Genomic DNA, 25,845 nt, shown 5'->3' on the forward strand with positions numbered 1-25,845 from the left:
CCATGTGGAGTCAGATGAAGGATCCTTCTGAGTATCATATGTCCAGGGTTAGTCAGTAGCACGTTTAAACAGGAAAAGCAAAATCTCTTAAATGAAGAGAAGTTAGAATATAGCCAAAACAAACAAACTATCAGACTCTATGGAAAAAAACACGTAATATTTGTGAGGCCACATCTAAGTGTACCGTGTCCAGTTGTAGGGTCCTTGGTACAAGAGGAGCGTTGACAAGCTGTAGCAAGTCCAACAGAAGGATAGGGTGTACCAGGAGAGGACGAGAGCGCTGGGTTTGTCCAGCCTGAAGAAGAGAAGGCTGAGAGGAGACCTTACTGCTGTCTGCAACTACCTAATGGCTGATTACAGGAAATATGGAGCCAGGGTCATCTTGGAAGTGCACAGTGAAAGGATGAGGGGCACCAAATAGAAGCTGCATAAAAGGAAATCCCAATTAGACATCAGGAAACAATTTTCACAGAGGTGGTGGTCAAACCACGGAGGTGCACAAAACTTTCCTGGACAAGGGCTTCCTCTGACTTTAGAGCTAGCTGTTCTTTGAGTTGAGATTGAGCCAGGCAGTCCCTTCCAACCTGGATTACTGTGTGATTCTGTGTTTTGTTTATAGGTGCACCTGATTTTATTTTTTCACTTGTATGTATACCTGTAGTTAGGCGACTATGAGTGTAATCACCATTGTCCATCACCTCGCGTAATAAGACCCCGTTTTCACTTTCTTATAGTGTTACTGGACAGCATATGTTTAGGCTGAAATTGTCAGAGAAGCTCTTTGCGCAGCACCTTTTCTTTCAGTACGTTCATCTCTTTCTTTTTGCCGTTCCAGTTTATGTGCTCTAAGCATTTCAAAGAACAAGCTTTCTGAAAAAGTCAGGACCAAGAAGAGCTAGGTGGTGGCTCGGAAACCAGGCAGCACCTCTGGCAGTTGTGGCTTACAGGACTATCAGGATAGATAGCCGGATAGATAGCCAGATAGATGGCAGATGTTCAAGCTATGCAGATGATCAAGGTCCGTGCTTGATCTCGGCTCCTGGGTCTCCTTTCTGTAGCGGTCTAAACACAAGCTCCTCTTTTCTGAAGCCTTGTGTGGGTGTTTCTGAGTACCAGCTGGTGTGGGTGGGAGCCAAGCTCCACCACCTCCAAAACCTGGCCCTAGCCCCTGGGGTTTGGTACCCAGAGGATGCCCGTGGCTCACATAGTGTCTCGGTATCCACACACCAGGGACAGAGCCCAGACTTTTGGTGCCAAGAAGATCAAACTAAGATGGGACAGCAGGTCTGAAAGGAAATAGGTTATTCCCCTCCACCAGCTGCAGAAGGCCAGTCGCTCCGAATTCACTGCTGTTTGAACTCAACTGCACCATGCTTGGTTAAAATGGCTGTGACCTCCACACAGCCCTCTCTGTGCTGCTTTAACTACATCAGGTTAAAACCATATGTTAAATGAAGCTGGTGGGGCTCCAGGGCATGAGCAAGCCCTCTGGCATAACTGTCCATATTGTTATTTTTGCATCCTGTCCTTTAATACTTTAATGCAGAAGATGGCACTTAAAATGGACAGTCATATCCGAAGGACCATCACTCTCACTGCTGAACCCTTCACGAACCCAGGAAAAAAAATCAATAAGGACTTAAAAAAAAAAACGCAAAAAAAAATCATATTTCATCTGCTCTGTGCAGAGCAGGTTTAGGATTGTTTTGCATCTGGGATAAAAAAAAAAAGAAAATAAATTGCAGTGTAGGATTCCCTGTAGGGGATTAGGTTTCATTTTGAAACTTTAAACAAACACAGAAATCTTAGCATAAGCTTCTCAAAGAGTAAGCATTCTGGCATCAACTTAGGAAGAAAAAGCATAAGGCTGGGACTCGGGAGACTTTAGGATTACTGCCTTCTCTACCACTGTGCAACCTGTGGCGTGACCATCTCCTGCTTCATTTAAGCCAGATCTTCCAAGCTAACTTCCGCCTTCAGGTTTCAGTGGGAGCTGAGGACTTAAATACTGTTAGAAGATCCGTTTGCCTTGGTTTTCTCTCTTTCATTGCTGCCCGCTCCTCTTTGCGCTGTTGCAAGAGCTGTGGGACAAGGACTGCTCCCTGCGTGTTTGTAAAACACTGAGCTCTGATCTTTATCGCTCTTCTCAGAGGGACATTCGTTATAAGGAGTCAAGTGGCCACACGCTGGTGTCCCTGCTTCGGCAGTGTCTGGCGTTACTGACCACAGCTTGAGGTCTGTGGCTGTGAAGAGCGACACCGATGTTGCTGACCCTGGCAGGGCCGTGGTGAGCTGCAACCCAGGGCTGCAGCGAGGCTGAATCCCTTCCCGCTGCCCCGCTCCATCCACGGCTCCGCATCCCAGCGTGCGCCTCCACGGCATGCGTGGGAAGAGGTACATAAATTAGGTGCCCCCTCCTTTTTATTTTGAATGAAATAACTTGAGGCTAAGCTTGACCAGAATAAAATAAACCCATCATATCAGACCGCACGCTCCCGCTGCCACCGAAGGTGACAGCAGAGTTGCCACTCGCTCAGTCCTGCAGCGCTGGTGACCCTCCACATGCTTTTGTAGAGCGGGATCCAACTCGATCCCTTCTCTGGACAGCCAAAAGGTCTTGTGTGGCCATACCCCCGCTGACCCCGGGTACAAAGGTTGGCCAGTGCACAGGCGTAGGCGGCAGGAGCCGGTTTTCTCCTCCTCTTTGATGTGACGTAAATGGGAACGACCCAGGGTTTATGAATCCCAGGTGGAAAAAGTTGGGAGTGGAAAGCAGAGCCGTCCCAGAAGTCGCAGTCTTGACAGGCGATTTGTGTTTTCTTTCGCAAGACTCGTTTTGGGCACTGGACATGTGGGGCTTTGGTACTTCAGGGCGAGGGCTGGTTGTCTTTCCTGTGTGTAAAATGGCACCCACCCACACAGTTTAAACAGAAAATCTTGGTGGTCACGGACCTACTTCAGCTTCTGACCTCATTTTCATCCTGCTTTGTGGGGAAAAAGAGGATTGTTCCCTGTTTGCCCAAACAAGCACGTGGTGTTTGGTGTGTGTGTCTGTGCGCAGCCGGGCAGGGAGAGGTACGTATGGTGTACAAATAGGCTCGTGCTTGCAATACAGCTTTGATTGCACAGTTTTACCGCAGATGGAGGTGACACCAAATAATATTGTGTAACAACAGAAGGTTTTTACAGAGTTACACAAGGGTTGGATCCTGTAACGTAGATCAAGGAACCCCAACGAATTAATTTCAGGTAATGAAGCACGCCCCAGACACTGGAAACTTTGTACATTACATACAGAAACTGTCCTGACATAGTCGACAACATTTTAATTTGTTTTGCATCAAGATCGATGTGCTTGGCATAATTGAGGGAACAGAGGTAACACATCTGAACGAGTACTTGGTGTCTACTAAAGTGGAAAATGCCTAACAGCCTTTCTCAGAGTCCCTTGTGTGACCAACAGGGGAAAAAAAGGTTGAAGCAGCAGCAAAACCCCAGCTAAGAGCATCAGGTGATGGTGACATCTCAACAAAGTGAACTTTCACATGTGGTCAGAGAGAAGCCTAAATTTCCCACTTGGAATAGCTAGAGGAAGCAATCCCTGCCAAACCTGGCTTCCCCAAGATGTATCCGACGTATCCAGGGCCACTGATGCTGCCGCAGGAGCACATCCTTGGGGGAAAAAAAAAAAGAAAGAGGGGGAAAAAACCTAAAAAACGTTATCCGCTCCTATTTATCTGGCTTGTAAAGCAAGGGATGTTTTAGAAGCAGCGCTCTGGTGAGCTCTGGCTTTGAATCCTTTTCCCGTTGCTTCTAGAAAAATCCTGCTGTAAATCCCTTGCAGTCGCAGCATCTTGGTTACTTCTGGGAGACAGATGAAGTTGCCATCTTCTGATATATCTGCTACGGGACAACGGCCTGCTGGCAGAGACCTCTGGGAGCCCTGTAAGACAAGGACAGCTGAAGACTTTTCTCTTCACAACACCCATTGCAAGGCTTTTAGCAAAAGCTGCCACCGGCAGTGTTGGCAGCCTCTCCCCCTGCTGCAGCAACACGCCTGCAAGGCAGCGCTGGGGGAAAATGTAAATTGGGGGTTTCTAAGGCAAACACAAAAAAATCCACCAGCCCTTAAAAAAAAAAAAAAAGGTAGCGTTACATAGAGACAAAAGTTACTTTCTACTCCAGGAAAATCAGAAAATTATTTCTGCTGTGTATGGGAAGCCAGGGAGGGCCCGGCACCGGAGGCGGGTGGGAAAAACAAACAAGAGAAAGACCACTTTCACTCCCAAGTGAACCTTTCAGTCACAGATTTCAACCTTCGTCCACCAAATGCCCTGCTCAGGAGGTGATGTTCATGAGGATGGGGATGTCCACTGTTCTGATATGAGGTTTATTTGCCCCTGGAGCTGTAGCGTGAAACTTGTGCAGATATTATTAATGGAGAATACATGTCAGGACTTACACATTTCTGCAGTAAAAAATGAAGTCAGGAGTTGTCTTCCATCGCAAGAGAAGGTTCACGCAAAGTCATGAGATTTCACGTCTTGTTTGCAGTCCGTGCATTTTATATCAGCTCTCTGTCATTAAATTAAGCATACTGCACAGTTTTATAGGACAGACTGAGTTTTTCATAAAACGTCTTGGCAAGAAAGAATTTTTCTCAAGATACACAGTGAAAACAGCAAGGGTTTTTCCATAATCATGACATAATTGTTCTAGATATGTCACTGTACCAAACAGAACCTGTTCTCTTTATATCTCTTGTTTCTTGGTAAACACAGTGCTCACTGCAACGGGGATCATTCGAAAGGCAAAATCTTGTAATAGAAGATGTTATCGGAGGTATTTTTGTGTTCACGGGGCACGTTACTGACAGTTGCTCTGTGCTTCATGACAAGCTCAGAGAATAATAAATTACCAGGAAAAATGTTTCTATTCTGAAAAATGTGCTTATGCCCCTCAGCCAGAACCTGACGATACTGCTTAAAGCCGGTCAAAAGAAACAGTTTCCTGCATATTTTGTAAAAGCTTTGGATTGTTTTTACTTCCCCGTATTTTTTTTAACTTTTCTTTAAAAACTTTGCAGAAATCCTTTACAAATGCTGAGTTGTGAATTTTTTTTTTTTTTTTTTTAGAAGAACTACCAGATGCCAGAGGAGGACATTACCTGGATTTACAATGCACCAGTCCAAATCTGCGCTCTGCCTCAGGCAGGCCAAATTCCCATTAGCACTTGAGGTTCAGCCAGCGATACTATTCTTATTTTCCTTTTTGTCCTTTTTTTTTTTTTTTTTTTTGGAGCCGATTCACCCCCTTTGTCATCCCTGCACGCCGGGTCAGCTTAAGGACTGTGGCCAAACGAAAGCAGTAACTCTCTGAGATGATATCCAGAGGAACGGCTTGGGCTATTCTGCCGGGAGCAGGAAGCATCACTCCTGCCACAAAAGAAGTTATACGATGGCATGTGTTACAACCGGGATAGAGAGGTTAGAAAACCACCTTCAGACAGTGCTTGTTGCATGGGTACAGTGTATGTAGAAGAAGGTAAAAACCCTGGTGTTACAACTTCTTCTCTCCCTTATTTTCTTCTTTTCAAACCCTAAGTGACCCAAGACGGCAAGAAAAGCGCCCGTGCTTTGCTCACCCGCAATTAGGAAGGAAACGAGTTTAAACTGTATGTGTTTGCGTGTGGCAAAGGGAGGACTCGTGCTCCCCAGTCTGCCCCCGAAATTACTCCTAATAGGACTAAATAGTGTTTTGCAACCGGGCTCTCGGCAGGCGATAAGCTGCCATCAGAAGGCGGCCTGCATACTACCACCAAAACGCCAGCGTGCTTTTGCATGTATCATGCTATTGTTATTATAATGGAAAATAACTAGCTGTAAACAAATTATATGACTCGATACAGCCCTTTAATGAGTTTAGCTGCATACCTTCTGGTAGGTAAAAGGTAAGACAACAGCACTAGACAAGTCATTTCTGGACCCATTACAAGTAATTTGCGAGCGCAGGCATCCCAGTTTTGCAATCTCGCTCGTCTTCGTTTCCTTCGAACCCTATGTCTTCTTGCCAGCGTCAGTGTGCTCCGGCTTCTTTTTTGGAAAAGGTTTGCCTTTACTCAGCTCTCTTGCTCTGGCTGTGCTTGCGCAAGTGTCGATAAATGTTTAACTCCATTGGTACTTATAGCCTGGAGTGAAAGAGAAAAGCATGTCTTCCATGGACAGGGATTAATATTTTCCCCTAAATTTGCCCTTTATTAAGTGGAGAAATTAGGGTTATGCTTGCCTAAAGGTGCTACTTTTGTTCTGTGCTTCGCAAGTGCCTGAAGTTGTTGCTCTCAGCTTCACCAGGAAATTTTAGCAAATCGGAGCATGTTTCTGAGCCCATCCCTCCCTGCTTATCCCGCTGCCTCATGTTTTCGTAATCTCCCCTGCACACAGGGAATTGCTTGGCAGACTGCTGCGGCATACAGGGATCCTGATGACCAAAAGCGAAAGCAAAGGGATGCACTTGGTGGGTCCCCATTGTGCAAGACCCCATGAGTTTGGGCTGCAGGAGCCAAAGGCTGTGTGGGTGTCTGGCCAGCAGTTCAACAAGGGGGCAACAGGGGCACAAAGGCAGACTGTGGGAGCCGTTGGGAGCCCCAGCCTCGCTGTAAAGAAAGAGGAATCCATGTAGTCAGTCATAGAATCACAGAATGGTTTATGTTGGAAGGGACCTTAAAGATCATCTAGTTCCAACCCCCCTGCCCTGGGCAGGGACACCTCCCACTAGACCAGGCTGCTCAAAGCCCCATCCAGCCTGGCCTTGAACTCTTCCAGGGATGGGGCATCCACCGTTCCTCACTGCCCTCATAGTGAAGAATTTCTTCCTGATATCTAATCTAAATCTACCCTCTTTCAGTATGAAACTGTTACCCCTTGTCCTATTGCTCCACTCTCTGATAAAGAGTCCCTCCCCATCCTTCCTGTAGGCCCCCTTTACATATTGGAAGGCCTGGAGCCTTCTCTTCTCCAGGCTGAACAACCCCAACTCTCTCAGCCTGTTCTCATAGGAGAGGTGCTCCAGCCCTCTGGTCATTTTTGTGGCCTTCCTCTGGACCCACTCCAACAGGTCCATGTCCTTCTTGTGCTGAGGGCTCCAGAGCTGGACACAGTACTCCAGGTGGGGTCTCACCAGAGCAGAGTAGAGGGGCAGAATCACCTCCCCCGATCTGCTGGCCACGCTTCTTTTGATGCAGCCCAGGATGCGGTTGGCTTTCTGGGCTGCAAGTGCACATTGCCAGCTCGTGTTGAGCTTCTCATCAGTCAACACGCCCAAGTCCTTCTCCTCGGGGCTGTCCTCAATCCGTAGTCATCGTGTAAAGCAGCACACCTACACCTAGGGAAATAAGCCTGGCAGTGGAAAGGGTACGCTGTGCTGTTTAAGGGATGAAGCCAGGCAGTTGATTTGTCCCAGGTCCTTGTATCTGTGGGTTCAGGACAGGCACAGGTCTTTGCATTACAGCACAGGCCAGCATAAGAAGGGACCTGGCCCCATCTGTCATGGGACCCCACTGCAGAGGCACGGCCAGCCCTGAGCATGCTGCAGCCTGCTGGGGGTGGTAGGACAAAGCCCGGGGTGATGCCAAGCTTGCTGGCTTCACCTCCCTGGAAATCTTAAAGCCTTTGTGAATCGACAGCCCATTCCCTGGCCTTTATAGGACATTTCCTTAGCATGTTTCCTGGTGCTCTGGGGAGTAAAAATCCCAACACAAAACAAAGTTGACCAAAGGCAACCCTCCAGCACTGCGGCTTAGGAAAATGACACTGGCTCACACCAGCCCACGGCACAGCCCGCACGAGCCAGGGACGACTGCTGGACTTCTGCTTGCTGCGGCTGCAGGAGCCTTGAATCGGGACAAAAACCCTCTTAAAAAACCTGTCTTTGCCATGTGGGGCAAGGTGGGGGCACATGCCGTGCCAATGTAGGTCAGGGCCATGGGTCAGTCCTGGGGTGCTCTGCCGGGAGTCCGGCGCGATGAACTAACCAAGTTACGCAAAGCGAAAACATATCAAGATCCCGTATAGCTGGCCTCCGTTTGTATCGCCTATTAAATATTTGATGAGTGACAACTGCCTAACCTACTTTACCCCTTTGGCCTACCACGGCATTGACCGGCTTCCCCATTTTTCTCTGTTATTACATTTTGGGGAAGACAGTGTCTCTCGCGACAAAACAATCTTAGATGTGAGGAATGGAAATAAAAGGAGATACAAAAAAGGAATGTAAAACAGAGACAACCCTAGGAAGAGGAAAGTGACATGTGGGCAAAGGAAAATATAAGTTGAGTTGCAGGACACTATCACCAGTTTACCATAGAGAGGAAACCAGCAATGCCTGGGGATGGAAGTGTATGGAGAATTACGTTAATTTTTTGTCCCCTCCTAAAAAAAATTTGGATTTCACCCTGGGAAATGCATATGCACACATTTTATTGATATAAATATATGGAATAATTGCAGAGGAACTTAATTTTATATGAAATTGCTCATTGCAAAATTTTAAAATTCCACAGTAATTCAGAGTATGTCTAGTTTTGCCACCATAAATATTCATGAAGGAGAGAGAAAAAGGGGTGAAGGCAGGAACCCAGGTGGCAGAAGGGTTTTTATGCAGCAGGCGCCTCAGTAATGTCTCTCTATGCACAGTTCTCGTATCGCTGAGAGCAGAGATCGCTGAGCCAAGGCGCTCTCTGGCCTTGTCAAAATCAGGGAAAACAGATGAGGAGCAATAAAAAACAACCCACAGTTATATTGGATGAAGCCCCACAACAGCCCGTGCTCCAGTATTTCGGAAGTCAGGGTTCAGTTTAATCAAGCGTCGGTCTCCTGAGAGGAGCCAAGCACAGCACATCTGGGGATGGGAAGCTGCGGCTCCATCAGCGAACAGCCATTTTTCTTCATTATTAACAAAACGTGGTTGTTAGTCCTTTTTTTTTGTCAGACAAAGAGAAGAAGGAAATAGCAGGCAAGTGGCAAAGAGCAGCCACTGGCCTGTTCCAAAGATGGTGTCAAATACCCGTAGGTTGGCATTCCTGTTTCCCACTCCCTGTGCTGCCTTGGGGAGCACAACGGCTCCGGCGTTAATTGTACAGCTGAGTGCTGAGTTTCCTTATGGCCGATTCATGCTGACGTAGAAGAGCGTTTTTCACTCTGAACTGACTCCTTTCAATGCAAACAGTGCTGTTAAAATTGCGCCCTGTCGGTCCTGTGAGGTAGGGTGAGCATGGACGGAGGCATTTGTGCAGATCTATGGATGCGTCTGTCTGTTGTGCTGGCTCCGTGAGCAAAGCCTGGGCCATGCCATTTCTGAGAAACACGCTGATTTATCGCTTTATTTCATTTATAGTGACTCACTTATTTGCTCTCTAAAAGCCCTCCACCTTTTATTCTTTAATTGTTGTCGTCTTCCATCCCCAGCACCAGAGGGAAGTGCCCGGGAAGAGGAGACCTGGCGAGCTGACAGGCAGCGCGTACAAAGCCTCGCCCCAGCATGCAGGGGCAAGAAAGGGATGAGACATAAACAGAGATGGGATTAGCAAGGGACACCAGGAAGGCCAGGTATCGTTCTCAAGTCTGCTCACTGGAATAAGAAAGCTTTCATCGCCTTCCTTTCTGTAAGAGAAGCGTTTAGTGCTTTTCAGTTTCTACTTCTCTTCCCAAAAACACCAGTGGCATGTGGGTGGATAATGCAAATACCAGCAAAGGGTAAGAAAGGTGCCTCAAATAAGGAAGGGACAGGGGAAAGGGTTCATGCAGAAGTTAATTATTTGCAAATTGGCAGCTATACTTCGACCTCAGATACTTGAAGACTTGGCTAATGACACCTCTGGGCCATGAGTAGTTCATTGTAAGACTTGATGGAGGATGAGTCAAACTGTGACAGTCGAGAAGGGCAAATAGGGTGGCTGCCTTTAAAACTGGGCATAACAGAGAAAACTGGCCAACTTCATTTCAGTGCCCAGGAAAATATTAGAGCAAATAATCAAATGGACTAGTTCACACTTGGTGATAAAAGGAGCGAGCACTAAGTGAGCAAAAGAAAATTTATTTCCTTTTCCAGCCAGTCATCAGTCTTACAGAAAAGAGAGAGGCAGTAAATGTCATGTATCTTGGCTTCTGAGTACTTTTGACAGCATCTCTGATGTCATTCTCATCATAAGTCAGCTCAAAGGAGGGATTTACGAGAGGGTGACACAAAGCTTGTCAGAGAACTGTAGGAAGAGGGTGAGCGGCAGCGGGCATGGTGGCGAGATGTACCAGGAACAGCAGGGCGAGCTGGTGCCAGGGCTGGCACCGGTCAGCACCATCACTGGTGCCACCGAGGGCAGCAGGGACACCGCGCGGGTCTGCACCCCCGCAACGTGGGGTGGGACGGGGAGAAATGGAGGGGGAAGTTCAGAGCAGGGACAAGTTCGTACGAGACGGTGCCGTCAGGCAGGAAAAGGGGACAAATCCAGCTGGGCAGTAGCCCAGCTGGCAGGTGGCTGGGCAGGACCACGGCTTGAGAGCTAAAGCCTGGGAGCACCGTGTTCCTGAGACAAAAATGCAAGTGCCGTGGTGGGATGTACAAAAAAGGATACAGCTTCCAAGGTGCGGGCAGAAGCCCTTTTCCTCTACCCTGCAGGGACAGAGCAACAGCTGGAGGTCAAGCCGCTGGTTTTGGGGTATGGCACCCTGAGAAGGGGGTGTGGGGGGGCAGCCGTGGGGCTGACAGGGGGGCTGGAGAACATCACCTACAAGGAAAGACCGAACGCACTGCAGCTGTTCTGCCTGAAGAGGGAAAGAAGAGTATTTCAACATGTGGGGCTGCAAAGCGGAAGGGAATTACTCTACTCTCTGCCTGTGGGGCAGCAAGGAAGTTTCTGGCTAGTCACTGGGAAATAATTATAGCTAGTAAGGGCAGCAAGGCAGAGGACAGATGACAGCAATGCAGGCGGTGGAGCCTCCATCACTGCATGTCTTCAAGAACAATCTGTTGGAACAACGTGGGTGCAGTTTATATATTATTATTTACGTTACACAATAAGTAATATTTCTGTATGGTATACAAGTTGGTAAGAGAGAGTAAATATCCCAGAGGGGTACCTTCCAGCCTGTGTTCTTTACCAAGCACAGCTCAGGCTGAAATTCTACACGTTACACATCGTTTTCAGGAGAAAAATCACCCACTCAGAGTGCAGCATGAATGCCAAGTGGGAAGTATCCCCCAGTACAGTGCACCAGCCTGTGCTCTCCAGGCCACGGGACACATCCAGCTTTGGGGTGTCCATCAGAGACTCCAGCGAGTCAAGATCTGCAGAGAGGGAACTGCAGCAGGGCAAAATCTGAACCACCCCTAAGTACTAAACCAACACAGGCCAGGGACCCTGCAGAAAGATTTACCTATGGATTGAGGAGGTAGAAAAACAGGTATCGTTTTGGGTTTCGTTTGGAGCAGTTAGGGCAAGCTTTGCATGCACTTTCAAATGCACCCCCCTTTCCTAACAAGCAAACATGGAGTTCAAGTCCTTGCCTCATCACGGGACTCCAGTAGCTAGAGATTTAAGGGAAACAAGGTCATTTGTGGCTCTTGCTGTAGCTGCGGCCGCTGGATGTGTCTGCAGTTGTCTCTTCTCTTGCTTGTGTGCCGGGGCAGCCCGAATTTGAAGCTTGCTTTGGAGGGCGGCCTCAAATGCTCTGGTTTGCTTCTAAGGGGCTGCTGGCAAGAAGAAATACATAGAAAATCTTTTTAGCTGTGGGTGCATAGCTGGCCTGTGCAGCTCTGATTTGTATGCTGCTACAAACAGCGAACTACAGTCTAGGAATTACGCTTTGAGCCTTAACATTTTCACCAGCTAATGAAAGGCATTTTGATAATTACGTCACGCATAAGGGAAACATCTCTATAGTTACTCAGTAACTAAGATACTTTGTCAACACAGAAGTGACAGGGGTCTTATTGCCTAGTTAGTTACTCAGAAAAATTGAACTATTTACAACAGAGGCATTCAATATATTGTATTTGCTAATGCTGCATTTCAGTGGTACGGCCATGGAAATCAAGATGCCTTAATAGCCTAGAGTTCGTCATGTCTGAATCATGGTGGAGCCCCTTTAGGAAAGAAAATAATGCTTGCAGGGAATTTTTGATGTATGTAAAGTGCATACATAAATACATACATCCATTTTATTGGATGGAGAATTAAATTGATGGACAGAGGACACAGGTTATTGTAAAGTTACTGATCTTCAACTCCCGATTCATTTCTAAAGACATGCACCGCTGTGCAGGAACCCACACCCCCAGGGGCATTTGAATGCCCCTGAGTTTATTCAAATCAGGGTAAAAAAAAGAATTTTCTGCTAAATAGGGCAGAAGAAAGAGTAAAGATTATTCAGAGAGGCCGCCTCTGTCTGTGGGTCGGTGAAGTTGCCTCCTCCTAAGCACCAAGAAAATGAAAGCAGAGCTGCGAGAAAACAGCTATTTAGGAGGATCCTTTTAAACATGGATGCTGGCATACTGCTGGGAGGTTGGCTCTTCTTAATCTTTCGCTACTGCCTTTTATTATACGTACCGTTCTCTCTCCCCGCTCTGTTTCAAAACGAATGAAAGAGATTAGCTGTGACAAGCGGTATGGGGAAAGCACGCGCCGAACAGGTGAACCTTTAAAGTACGAAATAAACCCCAGTATTTGATATGCTGCCCTTGGATTTAATTAGTGCAAAGCGGAGCGACGTGCGCAAAGCCACAGGCCAAAGACAAGTGGCTTGAAGGGGGTGGAGGGAGGGGAGGAAGCCACCAGCTCCGCCGCAGGCCGGCGAGGAGAGGTCCCCTCGCCGCAGGGCGGGTGGTGGCATAAATCACCGCTGCCTTCGCACAGCTCACCGTAACCGCACGCTGGCCCGCAGCTTCCCGAGCTGACACACACCTTCCTCCGCCCGAGCAGCTCCCGGATCGCGGGCACGGCCTCCGGCTGCCTGTACCCAGCAGCATCTTGCCCCTTCAGAGGGATGAGGGGGGGCTCCCTTCGTTAAAATTGCCTTTAATTGGCAGCGAGCATGGAGTATTATGCAAAATAATTTAACTGAAAAGGGGGAAAAGAGGAAACTGTAAGAAAAGAAATGAGAAGCTCCCCCACTACTCTGAAGCAACTCCCTTGCTCTTTCTAAAGTAGGCTGCATAAATATTGATCTAGCCGGGATATGCCCTACATTCATTTGCACAGACATTATAAATGTGCTTAAGAATGAGAAATCAATCTTGTTTTCCTGCGCGGTAAACATGTACAGCCAAGAACGTGCACAGATAATGCAAATCACAGCTCTCAGGCTTGTCACTTAGACATCGGGTCAGAAAAGGTGTTCTTGGGGAATGCATGAGAGAAAGACCTTTTACCTGTTTGTTTATTTTCACGTATTTCCACTAATCCCTATACAGACCATTTAAAACACACTCCAATTCCAGTTAAAGTCTGTCATCTGACTAGTTTTCTGTATTTTGCCTGCTGAATTTGTTTAGGTTACTTTTCATAACCTTCTCCAAGCAAGGCAAGGTATAGCCTTGGGCATCCCTATAACTTTATCGCTTCCTCTGCCATTAGCCTTCCGTCTGGTTGAGCGCTGCAACGCCGCAACTGGGAAAATTGTATCATTAGCTTGCAAAAGCAGTAGAGTTGCTGCACTAGAGAGCCACGGGGTGGCTTCTGAATCACTGGGTGATTAATAATTAATATGTAATTGTCGGATAATCTGTTTAGACAGTCACAATGTAGGAAATTTATTAGTATTTCTCTGGAGAACACTGCTACTAAAACAATAAAATTTTAACAAGTCCCCTCTCGCTATAACCCTACCGAATTACCGAAATAGGGCAAAGCTGCCTCATCTTGCTATACATTGTAGTGAAAGATTCTGCCTCTTTGCCAAGCAGAGTGTACATGTGTTCATAAAGTAGTCGTGGCAGACGTTGTGTGACAGAGATAAGGATTTGCGTGTTCAGCTGGATTTTAAAACAAAATGATTCATCTCTTTCTTAAGTAGCTGATTTACGTTGTTTGAACTATGATTTGGCCAGTTCCTCTGCCAGTTTTCTTGGCTTGACTCATTATTTTCAGTTATTTTCAACTTCATTTACACATTCTAAATTATGTATCCTCTTCATAAAGTGTTTAACTTTAAATTAACAATGCAGAGTCCCTTTTCATAAACATAACTCCAGCACAAGGTGATGCAGTAAATGAACACAGTAGGTTCATTTCAGATGGTGGAAACCGTATGTTTCAAGACTTGGCAAAGGCAGGAAGAAAAAATGAGTCAAGTGATCTGTATTTCTTATAATTATTTGCCACACTGACAGAGCTCATCACCGTTGGCCTCAAAATGAGATAATTGTCACGACGCATTTCAAAGCTGTGATTCAGGAGCTGCAGGATGTGCCTTTCTGTTTCACAACATTGTTATATATGGAGATACTCACCTGCACGGTGAGGATGCTGAACCTAGGATATTCCTTCATTACACAAGTGTGGTTTATTTGAACACTGACTAAAATATGCAGAACTCGATAATTTATCAATTTACTCCTAGCCACTAATGATCCTCTGTTAAAACGCTGGATATTCTTATCATGGGCAGATACTCCATGTTATAAAACATGTTTTGTTCAGCTGTACATTCCATGTGATTTGTGGCCACGCTACAGAAGCAATCCAAAAAGATAACTTTGCTTACTGAAGGTAGCTGCCAGGCTCTACTATATGGAGGAGCAGAAGCACAGGCTTACAAAAAGCAGTGTCTTCCAACAAAACGGTTTCAGTCAAAGAAATGGAGCTTAGAGAATAATGCAATGTTGCAGCTGAAGTACCGGGATAATTCTGAGCCCATAACATCTGCTCAAATGTAGTGACACCAAAAATAAGCGCTTCTTCCCGTGGTGTTATTCCTTGTTAAAGCAGAGTGTAAACATGTGACATGACCCCAGCACATCAGGGAATTTGGGAACAGAAGCAGCTTGCTATCACAATTACCCTTCCCCTGCCAAAGAAGGAATTTTCCCAGCAAAACTTTAATAAAGATATTGTTGGGGTTGCTTTCCAACAACTTTTACAAGAAGGAAAAAAGGATCAGGTACTTCCTTAGCCCCTCTAATAAGGGATGTTCTCGTGTCTGTTTTACAGCTGGAACAAAGGGTTAGGGTTAGGGTGTTTGCTTGATTTTTGTCTTATAGTAAGAAATTGTATTGAATCATTCCTGGAAAGAAAATAGGGCGGGGGAAGGGGTGTTTAAAAAAAATCTTTGGTGCGTTATAAGGACTAACTTTCCAAAGAAATTGTTCAAGATTTTCCTTTTGTTGCAAATTACTATTGAGTTTGATTAACCAGAACCCTTAGTTTGCTTATTCTACTCTCTTGTGATTTCCCCTGGTTTGAAGCAGTGGGAAGACAATCCCAGCCCCTGCCCAGCAAATCCGCTCATAAATACATGCTGCTTGTTTCCCTTCCACAGTATAAACACAAGGGAATATTCAATGAAGCTGAAAAGGGACACATTTAAAACCGATAAATAGCAAATACTTTTTTTGCACAACGTGATATTACTCAGCCAAACCCCTTCCTTCCTAGCATCATCACAACCAAAATCTTAGCAGGAGTCAAAAGAGGATTGGTAATACATACATAAAAATAAAAAAGAGCTTTGGAAGGGATTTACACTCTCGTGCTTCTGGGAAGAAGCCAGCGTCCAACCCCTGCCATTTTGGGAAAAGGTTTCTGAGGCTGGTTGTCCCACACCATCCACCATCAAGCTCCTTGCATCTTTCCTTGACGTGCGGGGCAACGACCACTTTGCAACAGGACACCATCTGGAAGGACCAGTAGTCTAATCCGCTTATATTCCTGAAAAGATATAGGTAGGAAATCTTACAAATTATTTACAAGTCATGTCTATATCTCAACTCTTACAAAAAAACAGAGCCTTTGGTTAGGTATTTAATAATCTGTCGTTCCACTCGTTCGACAGTGACCACGTGGGCAACCAGTTTCTTGCCCTGTGACTCAGACTGCTAATTTCAGCCTGTCAAGTCTTGCCTCACGTGGGTTTTGTGCATGACAAGGCCCTGGGCGATGTGATCTCACTTTGACGTTTGTCCTGCTCTGAGAAGGATGACCTCCAGAGGAGGTCCAGAGGTCACCCGCCGTAATGCACTTTACTTACCAATGCCTCCCCTCTGCAATGAGACGTGTTCATTCTAAGTCTCGTATAGAGGCTTTCGGAATTCCTTGGCTTCCTTCAGTCCATGCATCCCTTCAGGGGTACACATTGGTCGTGGAGCAGCCTGCCTTTGTACCTGCCTGGCCCATGTCACTCCACGGTGACTCCGGAGCAGCGTGACCACTTTCTTTGACAGCTGGTCCATGCCACTGACAACAGGAGGGGAGACAGCAGAGCTTTTCTAGCCGCTGCTTTCTGCATGTTCCTGCACAGCTCCCTTGAGAGCTCCTGAGTCTGGCTGCTGGTTTTGGAGAGCTACATGGTCCATCTGATTTGGAAGAAAATTCATTCTCAGAGTAAGCGATGAACAGCAGACATGTCTGAAGGTAAATGCTCCCTCAAGGCAGCAGAGCTCTGGCTAAAGCACCTGAAAACAAAGCGTCACACACTGGGAATGAGCGGATACTTTTTGCAAGCAATGCCACCACGTGGGGGAACGATGTGGTAAATGGTTTTCCACCAATCACTTAAGAATCCATTGCAGGTTCCTTGTACAGCATGGTATGTGACAAGGAGAAAAATATAAAAGGGCAGCCAAGAATGGTAGGACACAAAATAAGTGGCTATCGCACAGAAATAAGTGCAGCCCAGCTGTGCTAAGTCGTGACAGATGTGAGCCCTGCCAGCAGCCCATCTGCAAACACTGTGGAGAAGAGCTCTACGGCTAGGTCTTACTTGCTATACTATAGACCAACCACATGGAGAAAACATCACTGCTCCTGGGGTTTTTTTAAAAGCCTGACAGCTCACGGTCACAGGTACCAAGCTAGCTCCCTCCCTCCGCCTCTTCAACTCTGCAAGGAAAACCTTCCCCATGTGCTCCAGGAGGCACCTTTGTCAGAAAATGTGTGGTTGAAAGCTTCGGTCCCTGGCAGTATTGAATCCCAGACCCGCCACTGGTGCAGGACTGATCTCTTTGGTGTGGCAAAGAGAAGTGTCAGGTAGGTGGAAGCTGAAGTTTGTGATACTATTATGAAAAACAACTTACCTGTTTTCTGCTGGCAGAAGCAACGTTCCTAAAAATCCAGCTGACTTTCAAAGCGCGGCATTTCCCAGCTGCGTGGGGGCCACTGATGGGTTTTCACATGTTCATCGCCTGTCTTCTCAAGAGGCCAATGAATATTTCAACAACAAGACATGTCTTGATTTGTGGAATAGGTAGGTCATGGGCCCTGAATATCCTGGAGAGTGTGCTACCAGTGGCAGTGCCTGGGCATTTATGTGCTTAGGAAAATTAAGAGCTTATTCTGCTCTAGCAATGAGAATTCACATCAGTTTGGGGAACCTGGTTTATCCTTGCTCTGACTGGAGTAGGTGGAGTCTCACAGAGCGTTCAGCTCTGTTCTTGGCACTTACAGAATGGCAGAGGACTCCTCTGGAAAGCCAAAAGCAGGATGCTGCTGCCTCGGAAACAGTTTGGATGCCAAATAAATACATGTGACTGGAGTTTGCCATGCCCCGGCCAACATCTGCAAATCTAACGCAGGTTTTCACCTCAGCGAAATCTGGATGCTAAGATATTAGCTGTTCCCCCTTTCCTCTGGCTTCCTTCCCCCCACGTCCTGGGTCAGCTTCTGCACAGATGGACCAAGCGCACGGAGCAGCGGGGCTTTACCGAGACCTGGGTTACTGCATGGGGAGCCATACGATCGGTCGGTCAAATGGTGGACTCACTTTCCTGGAAGTTTTGTTTAGCCTCACCCACGAATACCGGGCTCATCCCATTGTTCCAGGGTATTACTAAGTGCTCCCTTAATCTCGTGCAACAGCATGGCACAGCCCCATGACTCCACAGGCACAGCTGAAATGGCCGAGCGAGTGGGCAAGGGAAGGAGATGTGGAGATGTTAAGCGTTTTTGGTAGGCACACTCACATGCAGCCACCTGCATGGAAGTCAACGGGCATTTTGTCACTGTAGTAGCTGGCAAAAGAAAACACCTGCTCCCCAAGATTTAACTCCTTCTGGTCCTTTTCATCAAAGACAGCTCAGATACGTTCCCTGCCAATTTCCTGAAAGCCCTTCTGAGAGCGCTGCTTGGGGAGCTGCACATGTGACAGTGAGCTATTTTAGTATTAACTTCTAGGTTGATCCTGCCAATATTTTAGTTGTATAAGGCTTTATTTTATTAGTCTCCTTGGAGGATTTCTGTGTTTACTCTTAACAAGGTACACCTTTGGTGTTGAAGAAATAAAGTTAAAAAGGTTCCTTCAAAGGGCATAATGTGCATCTTTGTTTATACTTCCAGTAAATTACTGTAGATGCAGCTGTTGATAGCACTCGGTACTCGGATAAATCATCAGTAATACATATTTTGAGAGTTTAGATTCCACTACGCTATCCTCACTTCAGTGCTTATGCCATTCACAAATAAATAACATGTATTTATGTGATAGATTCTTGGTGTATTAAAGCAATACCTGATATACTTAAGGCGTAATTCATTTTAATGCAGAGGATTTCCATTACTCAGCTGACAGTGCAGCTCCAGTCATACTGGCACACTGGAGCGGGCAATACACCGTGCAGAAGCGGCAAATACAAGTGAGTAGGGGCATGAACTTCCCAAGCCAACTTTGTTGCCAAACCTACTGTATCGCAGAAACATATCCTCAGTCTTGCATGAAAGGCCTTTATGTACAGCCTTTTAACAACAGACAGTGCCCTCTAAGATATTTACAAGCGAATTAATGGGAGATGACTAACCCCATGAAAAGCTGATACCAAAAATGTCTGAATCTCCTAGGTCACTTCAAATATGCCAGACATGCTATTTAGAGCTATATATTATGTAAAACTATTGCATTCGAGTCAGCGTGTTGGCTGCAGCTTAATGAATCCACATTAATCCATCTCTATCAGTAGTGATGAATACTGTACCTCGAGGAGTTGTGGGGCTCTAAACCAAAAAGGGCTTAAAACGCCATATGAGCATGAAAGATAAAAAGAAATAATTACAAGGAAGGATTTATAAAGTTCTGGAAGAGAATCTTTTTGTGCATTAATATCTAACAGTCAATGAAACTCTTTTTCTTTAAAAAAAAAACACAACACAAACAAAACACGTAGCTTAAAATGGAAGAGCTGAAGACGCAGTAAGAGGATTAGTGTATAGAGGTTGCTGAGTCTACTGGCAATTATGAGGTCTGGCTTTGCAATTAGTAGCAACACAAATTAAAAACAAAATCTGTAACATACTGCTTTAATTTTAATACAGTTTTTAATATGACACTAGACTATCTAACACAGACCTGTCATCAATCCGGGTAACAAAGCTGGTGTTTCTTTTTCTCAAATTTGTCTCCCTGCACGTGGCTTTCAGCCGGACGGTTAACTCAGTGTCAGCTGCTCATTACCTTGAAGAACAGCAATGGAGAAGCTGCTATTTGCTTCTGCGAATTGCCTTCTTCATACATGACAGGAACAAGAAGTTTGGAGAAGAAACTCCAAAATTGCTAAGATCCTCCCAGCTGTTCCACTGCGATGCTAACATAACACGGCCTATGCGTGTCACAACCGAAAACATTTGTGTAATCGAAGGATCTCTACATCACACTGATGATGATGGCTTAGGAAAACCTCACCTCGCTCAAAACAGTATGGGTTAGCGCTACAAGAAACTGAAATTTAAGTGGCCATGGACTGCCAGCAAGTAACACTGCGTGTCAGTCAAAGAACGGTAACAACGGGATTCTGCACCCACCTCCAGCCCCGCCGCCCAGAAGAAGCTGGGACAGGGCTTTCATTCAGCAAGAAGGAAGCTTCAGAGCCTGGTGCCCCAGTTTCGGGACACGGGGACCTGAGCTCTGCCCATTGCCTTGAGAAGGACTTCATGCGCAGCCAAGGAGGTACTTGCCTCTCCTCTCGTCTCTTCGTAATATAGAAATAGTTACGCTTACCCACATTTGTAAAATGTTTTGAGGTGCACTGCTGGAGAACATGTAGTGGTGTCGATGCTACTTGTATGGAAGTGGCTTTGGAATCAGAAATACAGATCAATCCTTGCTGAAAATTATTTAGGGGGCTGTAGGTACAAATAACCTTCTGGGTAATGCGATTCCAGTGTTCATGAATATATAAACACCAGGGCAACTGTAAAATAGTTTACAGCCTAATTCTATTTCAGGCATCAATGAATGGAAACTTACCAGTTCAAGAATAGTTCTTAATCATATGATCAACCTAAGAACGCATTTAAACTTAAGAGTTTCCTTGAATAAGCACCATCTTAAATGCTTTTCTACACTGAAGGCCTTACACGCCAAGATGAGCACAACTAGCATGGAACATATACATAATGTTGTGCTTTAGCTCACAGCTGGAGCAGCAATCAACGTAAATTTTCAGTTCCTTATCATCTCCATATCCAATTTACTCCTACAGTTGTGACAATTGCACATGTGGATGAGGGGTACAGGTGCACACCTAGCATTTTACAAAATGAAATTAATCCCTACAGATAAAAGTAAGTATTATTTTAGGACCAGCTTCCATATGATACCATGCCATTTCTCTTTACAAAAGAGGATATTATTATATTGTTTAATTTGAAATGGCCCCTTGGCTCATCCATATCCTGGTCTTTGAATTACTTGTACAGTGGCAAATGTTTTGTCTTTTGCTTCAGCATTTTGACAGTGAAATAAGTCTCTTGCTTCCTTGTCTGTAGGGAAATTCTCCCTTACTAGAAAAACAGGCTACTAAAGAAGAGAGCTGAGTAAGCTCCCTAACATTTTGCAGGGTTGAAGGACATTAAATTCCTTCTTTCTAAGCTCCCTTCCCACTTTTGCATGTTGACTGAAATCACTGATTCATACCTTCTTAAAACACAAATGAACATTTAACAGCACCATCGATGATGACTTATAGCAGAGAAAGTATAAATATAATCTTTCCCACAGTACTATTTCTCAGCACTCATCAACTTTTGATCCAGAACTGACTTGTCAGTCAAGTTTGATGTAGTCAAGGACTGGGGATTAAGCAATTCCTGTTTAATGAGGGCATACTATTCTGACATGGTATCTTTGAAAACAAAACCCAAACCAGGTAATCATTGCATATTTGATATAATTAAAAAAAATTATCTCTGAGTATAGTTCATGGTAAAACTGAGGCTACAAAGACTCTGTGCTCTTTGTACTATCCCATCGCAGCAGATGTTTCAGAAAAATTAGACAGTACCAGTAAGCCGGCACTGAACTGCCCAGCAAAATACTAACTGCAGCTAACCCAAGGGGTTACGTGAAGTGGTATAATGTTAACAAAGAACAGAACAGGACTGGCAGTGATGTGAATCGAAGATGGGCCTGGTCCTCTCCTCTACATTCACAATGAAAGAGTAAGGAAAACCACGGACATCAGCCGATGCCCATAATCTGTCCCTTCCCTTGTAGAAACATCTGAGAAAGGCACAGTGTATCCCCGAAGGCTTTACAGGAATTTGTGAGAATCAGGGCAGGCGGATTTCAGAAGAAGCTGAGGAGGGGTTAACACACTCCAAGCACCACCGCAGTTACTGAGGCAGCTCCATGGTTGCGTACGGCGGCCTGATGGCTCCTGCCGTACCTGTAGTAGCTGCCGTCAGAGATGTAGGCAGCGAAGATCGCAACAGCTCCGGCCTCTGTGAGGATTTCAGCTAAGCTTTGGTCTGCTCTGGTGCTCAGGGGACCCTCTGGCTCCGGTAACTCTGGGTGTAATCATCCACAAAAGTCATCTTGTGATTTCAAGATGTTCTGGCATTTTCCTGACACTGTCTGTGGTAGTGTATAATTTGTTCATTATAAAGAGTGTTGGTATGGAGTCCTTTTTATAGCAATCTGTGATAAATTACTTTTTATTCCCTTATTTTTTGTGGACAGCTCCTATAATCAGAAAAATCCTCTTCAAGATTGCCGGGTTATGGTTGGAAAACTGCAGATTGCAAACCATCCTGTTTCATTTTACCTGTCTTCCAAACAGCCGTCATCAATAAAACTTTAGAAATTTCACCCTTCCCCTTCCTCCTGACAAACATCAATTTCATAAACTCTGTTCCCATGTCTCACAACAGCAGTTAATCCCTATCAAAATTCACAGTTCCAGGAGAGTTTAAGAGTATCTATCAGTTACTGGGAAACGGAGAACAGCATAGTTTTCTCATAAGTCGGAGAGTTCAATTTAAATATGCACATACTCACAGATTTCAAGCACACTTCCCTGCATAAAGCAAAAATAACCAGGCTTGGTACCACTAACACGTGGAGATGCTGGGTCACTACGGAAACTGCCACCTTCTATGCAGAGCGACAGCGCGGTCCCTTTTTCCCTCGTGGTGCAACTCAGGGCTCACAGGATGCTGGGAGCCTCCTTGCAGTCCTTCTGCTCTTCAACAAATTTCACAGACCAGTGATAAATCCAACAATTTTTCCACCCTCGGGACTTCAGTACTGCTACTTTGTTTTTTAATTGCATGAAGCCCTTAATTAGGAAGGCAACTGGCAGTGATGAGTTAGCCGGGCAAGCAGGAGAGCGAGGTCAGCTCAGTCCCCGGCCACTTCTCGGTGTTTGTATCGCAGACAGTGGCTGCTCTGTGCAGACTTGGAAAGCTGTGGCGTAAATCCAGAGCCGGAGCTACACCAGTCCACCCCACGGAGGATCTGACCCAAGGTTATTTAAATGACCTTAACTGCATGCTCCTACACTGCGTGGACTATCTCACCACAGGAGACAGAAAGAGCGTGTTTAGTCTATCAAAGAGAGAATACAAAGTCTGCCTATAAGTGCTTTGGGGGGTAAACACTCTGGAGTTATTAAAAAAACACCCTATTTGAGTCAAAGGGCAATGCAATGACGGGTATAGACTACCCGTGTGTAAAATTCAGACTGAAAATTGGAAGGAAAGTCCCAACAGCGAGGGCAGGGTGGCCCTGGGACAGCCCTCCAGTTAGGGCAGAGGACAAATCGTCTCAGCTCATTTCAAAATGTTCACCTTGTTTATCTACCATGTTAGGGGGATCTCACTAACACATTGGATGCAGTATCTCCGGCCACAAGGGAGAAAACTGGATGTCCCAGGAGACCTCTCTTCGGTTCTGTGTTCCTAAGTAACATCGGAGAATCTCTGTGTTCTGGGTTTTTCCTGTGTGTGCATGAACATTCAGGTATTTGAACAATGTGAGAAAAGTAGAGCTTCTCCAAAGAAGAGAAGGGCTGGAAACTGTTTTCTAGAAACTCTCTTTTATTCCAAGTATTACTGTTACAACAATAATGAATGTCCCTAGAGCTTGCTGTCTCCTTCTGAGTGTGTCCGTGTTTGCACACAGAACATTTCTCTCACACATTTACATCAGGAGACCTGGAGTAACTTTCATGAAGTAGGTGGCGTGAGGGTGGTGCAAAGCAGTAGAAATAAACCAGAACGTACGAAGCAGCCAGAACCAGAGCTCAATATACTCAGTGCTGTACTTCTGCTGCATGCTGCTACTGTCAAAGGAGGTTTTGGGCACCAGTTTAAGCCTTTAATGGCCAAGTGCTGCCGTCATCTTCTGTCAGTCCGTGCTCTGGACGTGGTCCTGGCTCTCTCGTGCAGCAGGAATTCCAGAGACGCTCTTGCTGGTGATTGCAACCCCAGATACGGGCCAGCAAACTGCACGGTCAGACCATAATTAATTTACAGATTGTTCTGTTCAGAAAACGGACGGTTTCCATATAAAGGTAAAACATCAGCTTCGCTGTTACAAAAACTTTTAAAAGGTAATCCCACATTTCCATTGCAAGTTCCTTGGGGAATACCTCTGTTTTCTGTGATGTATTTCGCTTGTACAGGGTATGAAGATAGTAATGTGGAAGTGTGGAGGACTGTTTTATTAGGAGAGGTAAACTGCAGTTTTATTATGGTTCTGGTTTATTTATGGTTCATACATTATATGTATGCACTAAAAAAACCCACCAACTAAAAATAATGTTTCACTAACAGTTTATCTCAGGGTTTTCAATGATTTATCTCCCCTAACATTGACGTAACTGGTTAATTGCCCAGAACTCCTACTTTATTGCAGTCTATAGCATTTTTGATGAATATCTGGCAAGATGTTTCACTGTGATTTTAGAAAATGTATTAAAAAGGAAAGAACTCAGGCAGTTACAGCCTTATCCAACTGGCATTACTCAGCTAAAACATCCCCAGGAGCATAAGAGATCTCTCTGAATAAATACCATAGTATGGTGTCCTTACAGTATGGAAACTCACACTTTAACAATGCTCATTGAATTTATCTGATTGCAATCTTGCTTTGTGGTAATTCATTTAAAGTAACACTTTTTGGGGAAAAATGTTGCCATTTAATGGCTGCTTCTAAGCAACTTTCAGGTAGTATTTTCAGTAAGTTTAGTCCCTGAAATACAGTGCCAGACTAATAGCACTGACACTTTCTGTGAGTGTCACAAAGCAGCTCCTTCTTGGGGGGTGTGTGTAGATAGATTTTCCAGACATGTTTCCCTGTCTCTCTCCATCTTGGATCTGAAGAGATCATCTCCCTCCTCAGAGGACAAGCTTGCTCAGCCTGAGTGCTTGGGTTCTGCGCCGAGAGCCAACGGGGAGAACACCTCAGGCGGGGAAGAGTGGGACGGGTACGGTGGTCACTGGACCTGTGACACCATTGCGCGTAGGCTGCCGGGTGGCCCTTGGCCAGTGGCTACTGCCCAGCACCGAGGTCCCCAGCGAGGCGTAGCACAAGGGTGACCGCGCACAGCTCTCCTCGCCAGCGCTCCGGGCCGCACAGCTTCCCTTGATCAGCTGCTTCTGGGAAATCTTCTGACAAGACTTAAGGAATATCGAGCGCGGGACAAAGTCCTGGAATGATTTTAGAAGAGATTGAGGGCGCCTCCCCGGGGTCAGCCAGGGCGAGCGGCCTGACTTACAGCATATTCCGGCCTCCCGCCCGGGCGCTCAGCGGGCTCTCCCACCGGCCCTCGGAGGCGGCGCGGCTGCGGAAGGGAAGCCGGCCGGCCGTTCACGGGTAGGGCCGTAACGCACCCCAGGGCGGGCGGGACTCACACCCACACCCCCCTGCTGGGAAAAAGACCGGGGACCGGCCGCCCCGGGGGCGCTGGACGGACACAAGGGAGCCCATAGCGCAGCGGGAAGCCGGCGGGGCGGGGCGCAGGCGCTGCCGGGACTTGTAGTCGCCGGGCGAGAGAGCAGGCGGCTGCGGACTACACTTCCCAGCGTCCCCCGCGCCCGCCCCGGCGCCGTCACGTTGTGTTTATCATCCCGGCCCCGCCCCGCCGCGCGAGCGGTGGCGTCACCCCTCGCGAGCCTCCCTCGCACGGCAGTCCCTGTCGGCGGCGAGGCGGGTGCTGCTTAATATTCATGAGGCGCGCAGCGCGGGCGCGCGGGGTGCGGCGGCGGGCGGCTCACTAGCTCCCTGCCTGCCTAATGGCGCTCGCGACAGCTGGGGCGCGGGGCTGAGCCGGGCGCGCGGCGCGAGGGCACCGGCGGAATGCTGCCCGCTGCTACGTAATCCCCCCCGGCACGCGGCGCCGCGCTCCGCTCCCCCTCCCCCGGCGAGGCGG

The 25,845-nt window shown here is 46.5% G+C and overlaps 1 protein-coding gene across 1 annotated transcript in view; it reads left to right on the plus strand.

Annotated features, from left to right (window-relative positions):
- The first annotated feature begins 21,821 nt into the window (after positions 1-21,821).
- PHLPP1 (PH domain and leucine rich repeat protein phosphatase 1) overlaps positions 21,822-25,845 on the plus strand; it is a 145,075-nt gene continuing 141,051 nt past the window's right edge. The window contains 3 exon segments of the mRNA XM_054190572.1: positions 21,822-21,915; positions 24,097-24,146; positions 25,456-25,845. Of these exon segments, the coding sequence (XP_054046547.1) occupies positions 21,822-21,915; positions 24,097-24,146; positions 25,456-25,845 (534 nt within the window).

The sequence above is a fragment of the Rissa tridactyla genome, chromosome 2 (assembly GCF_028500815.1).
Source record: "Rissa tridactyla isolate bRisTri1 chromosome 2, bRisTri1.patW.cur.20221130, whole genome shotgun sequence".
Taxonomy (NCBI): Eukaryota; Metazoa; Chordata; class Aves; order Charadriiformes; family Laridae; genus Rissa; species Rissa tridactyla.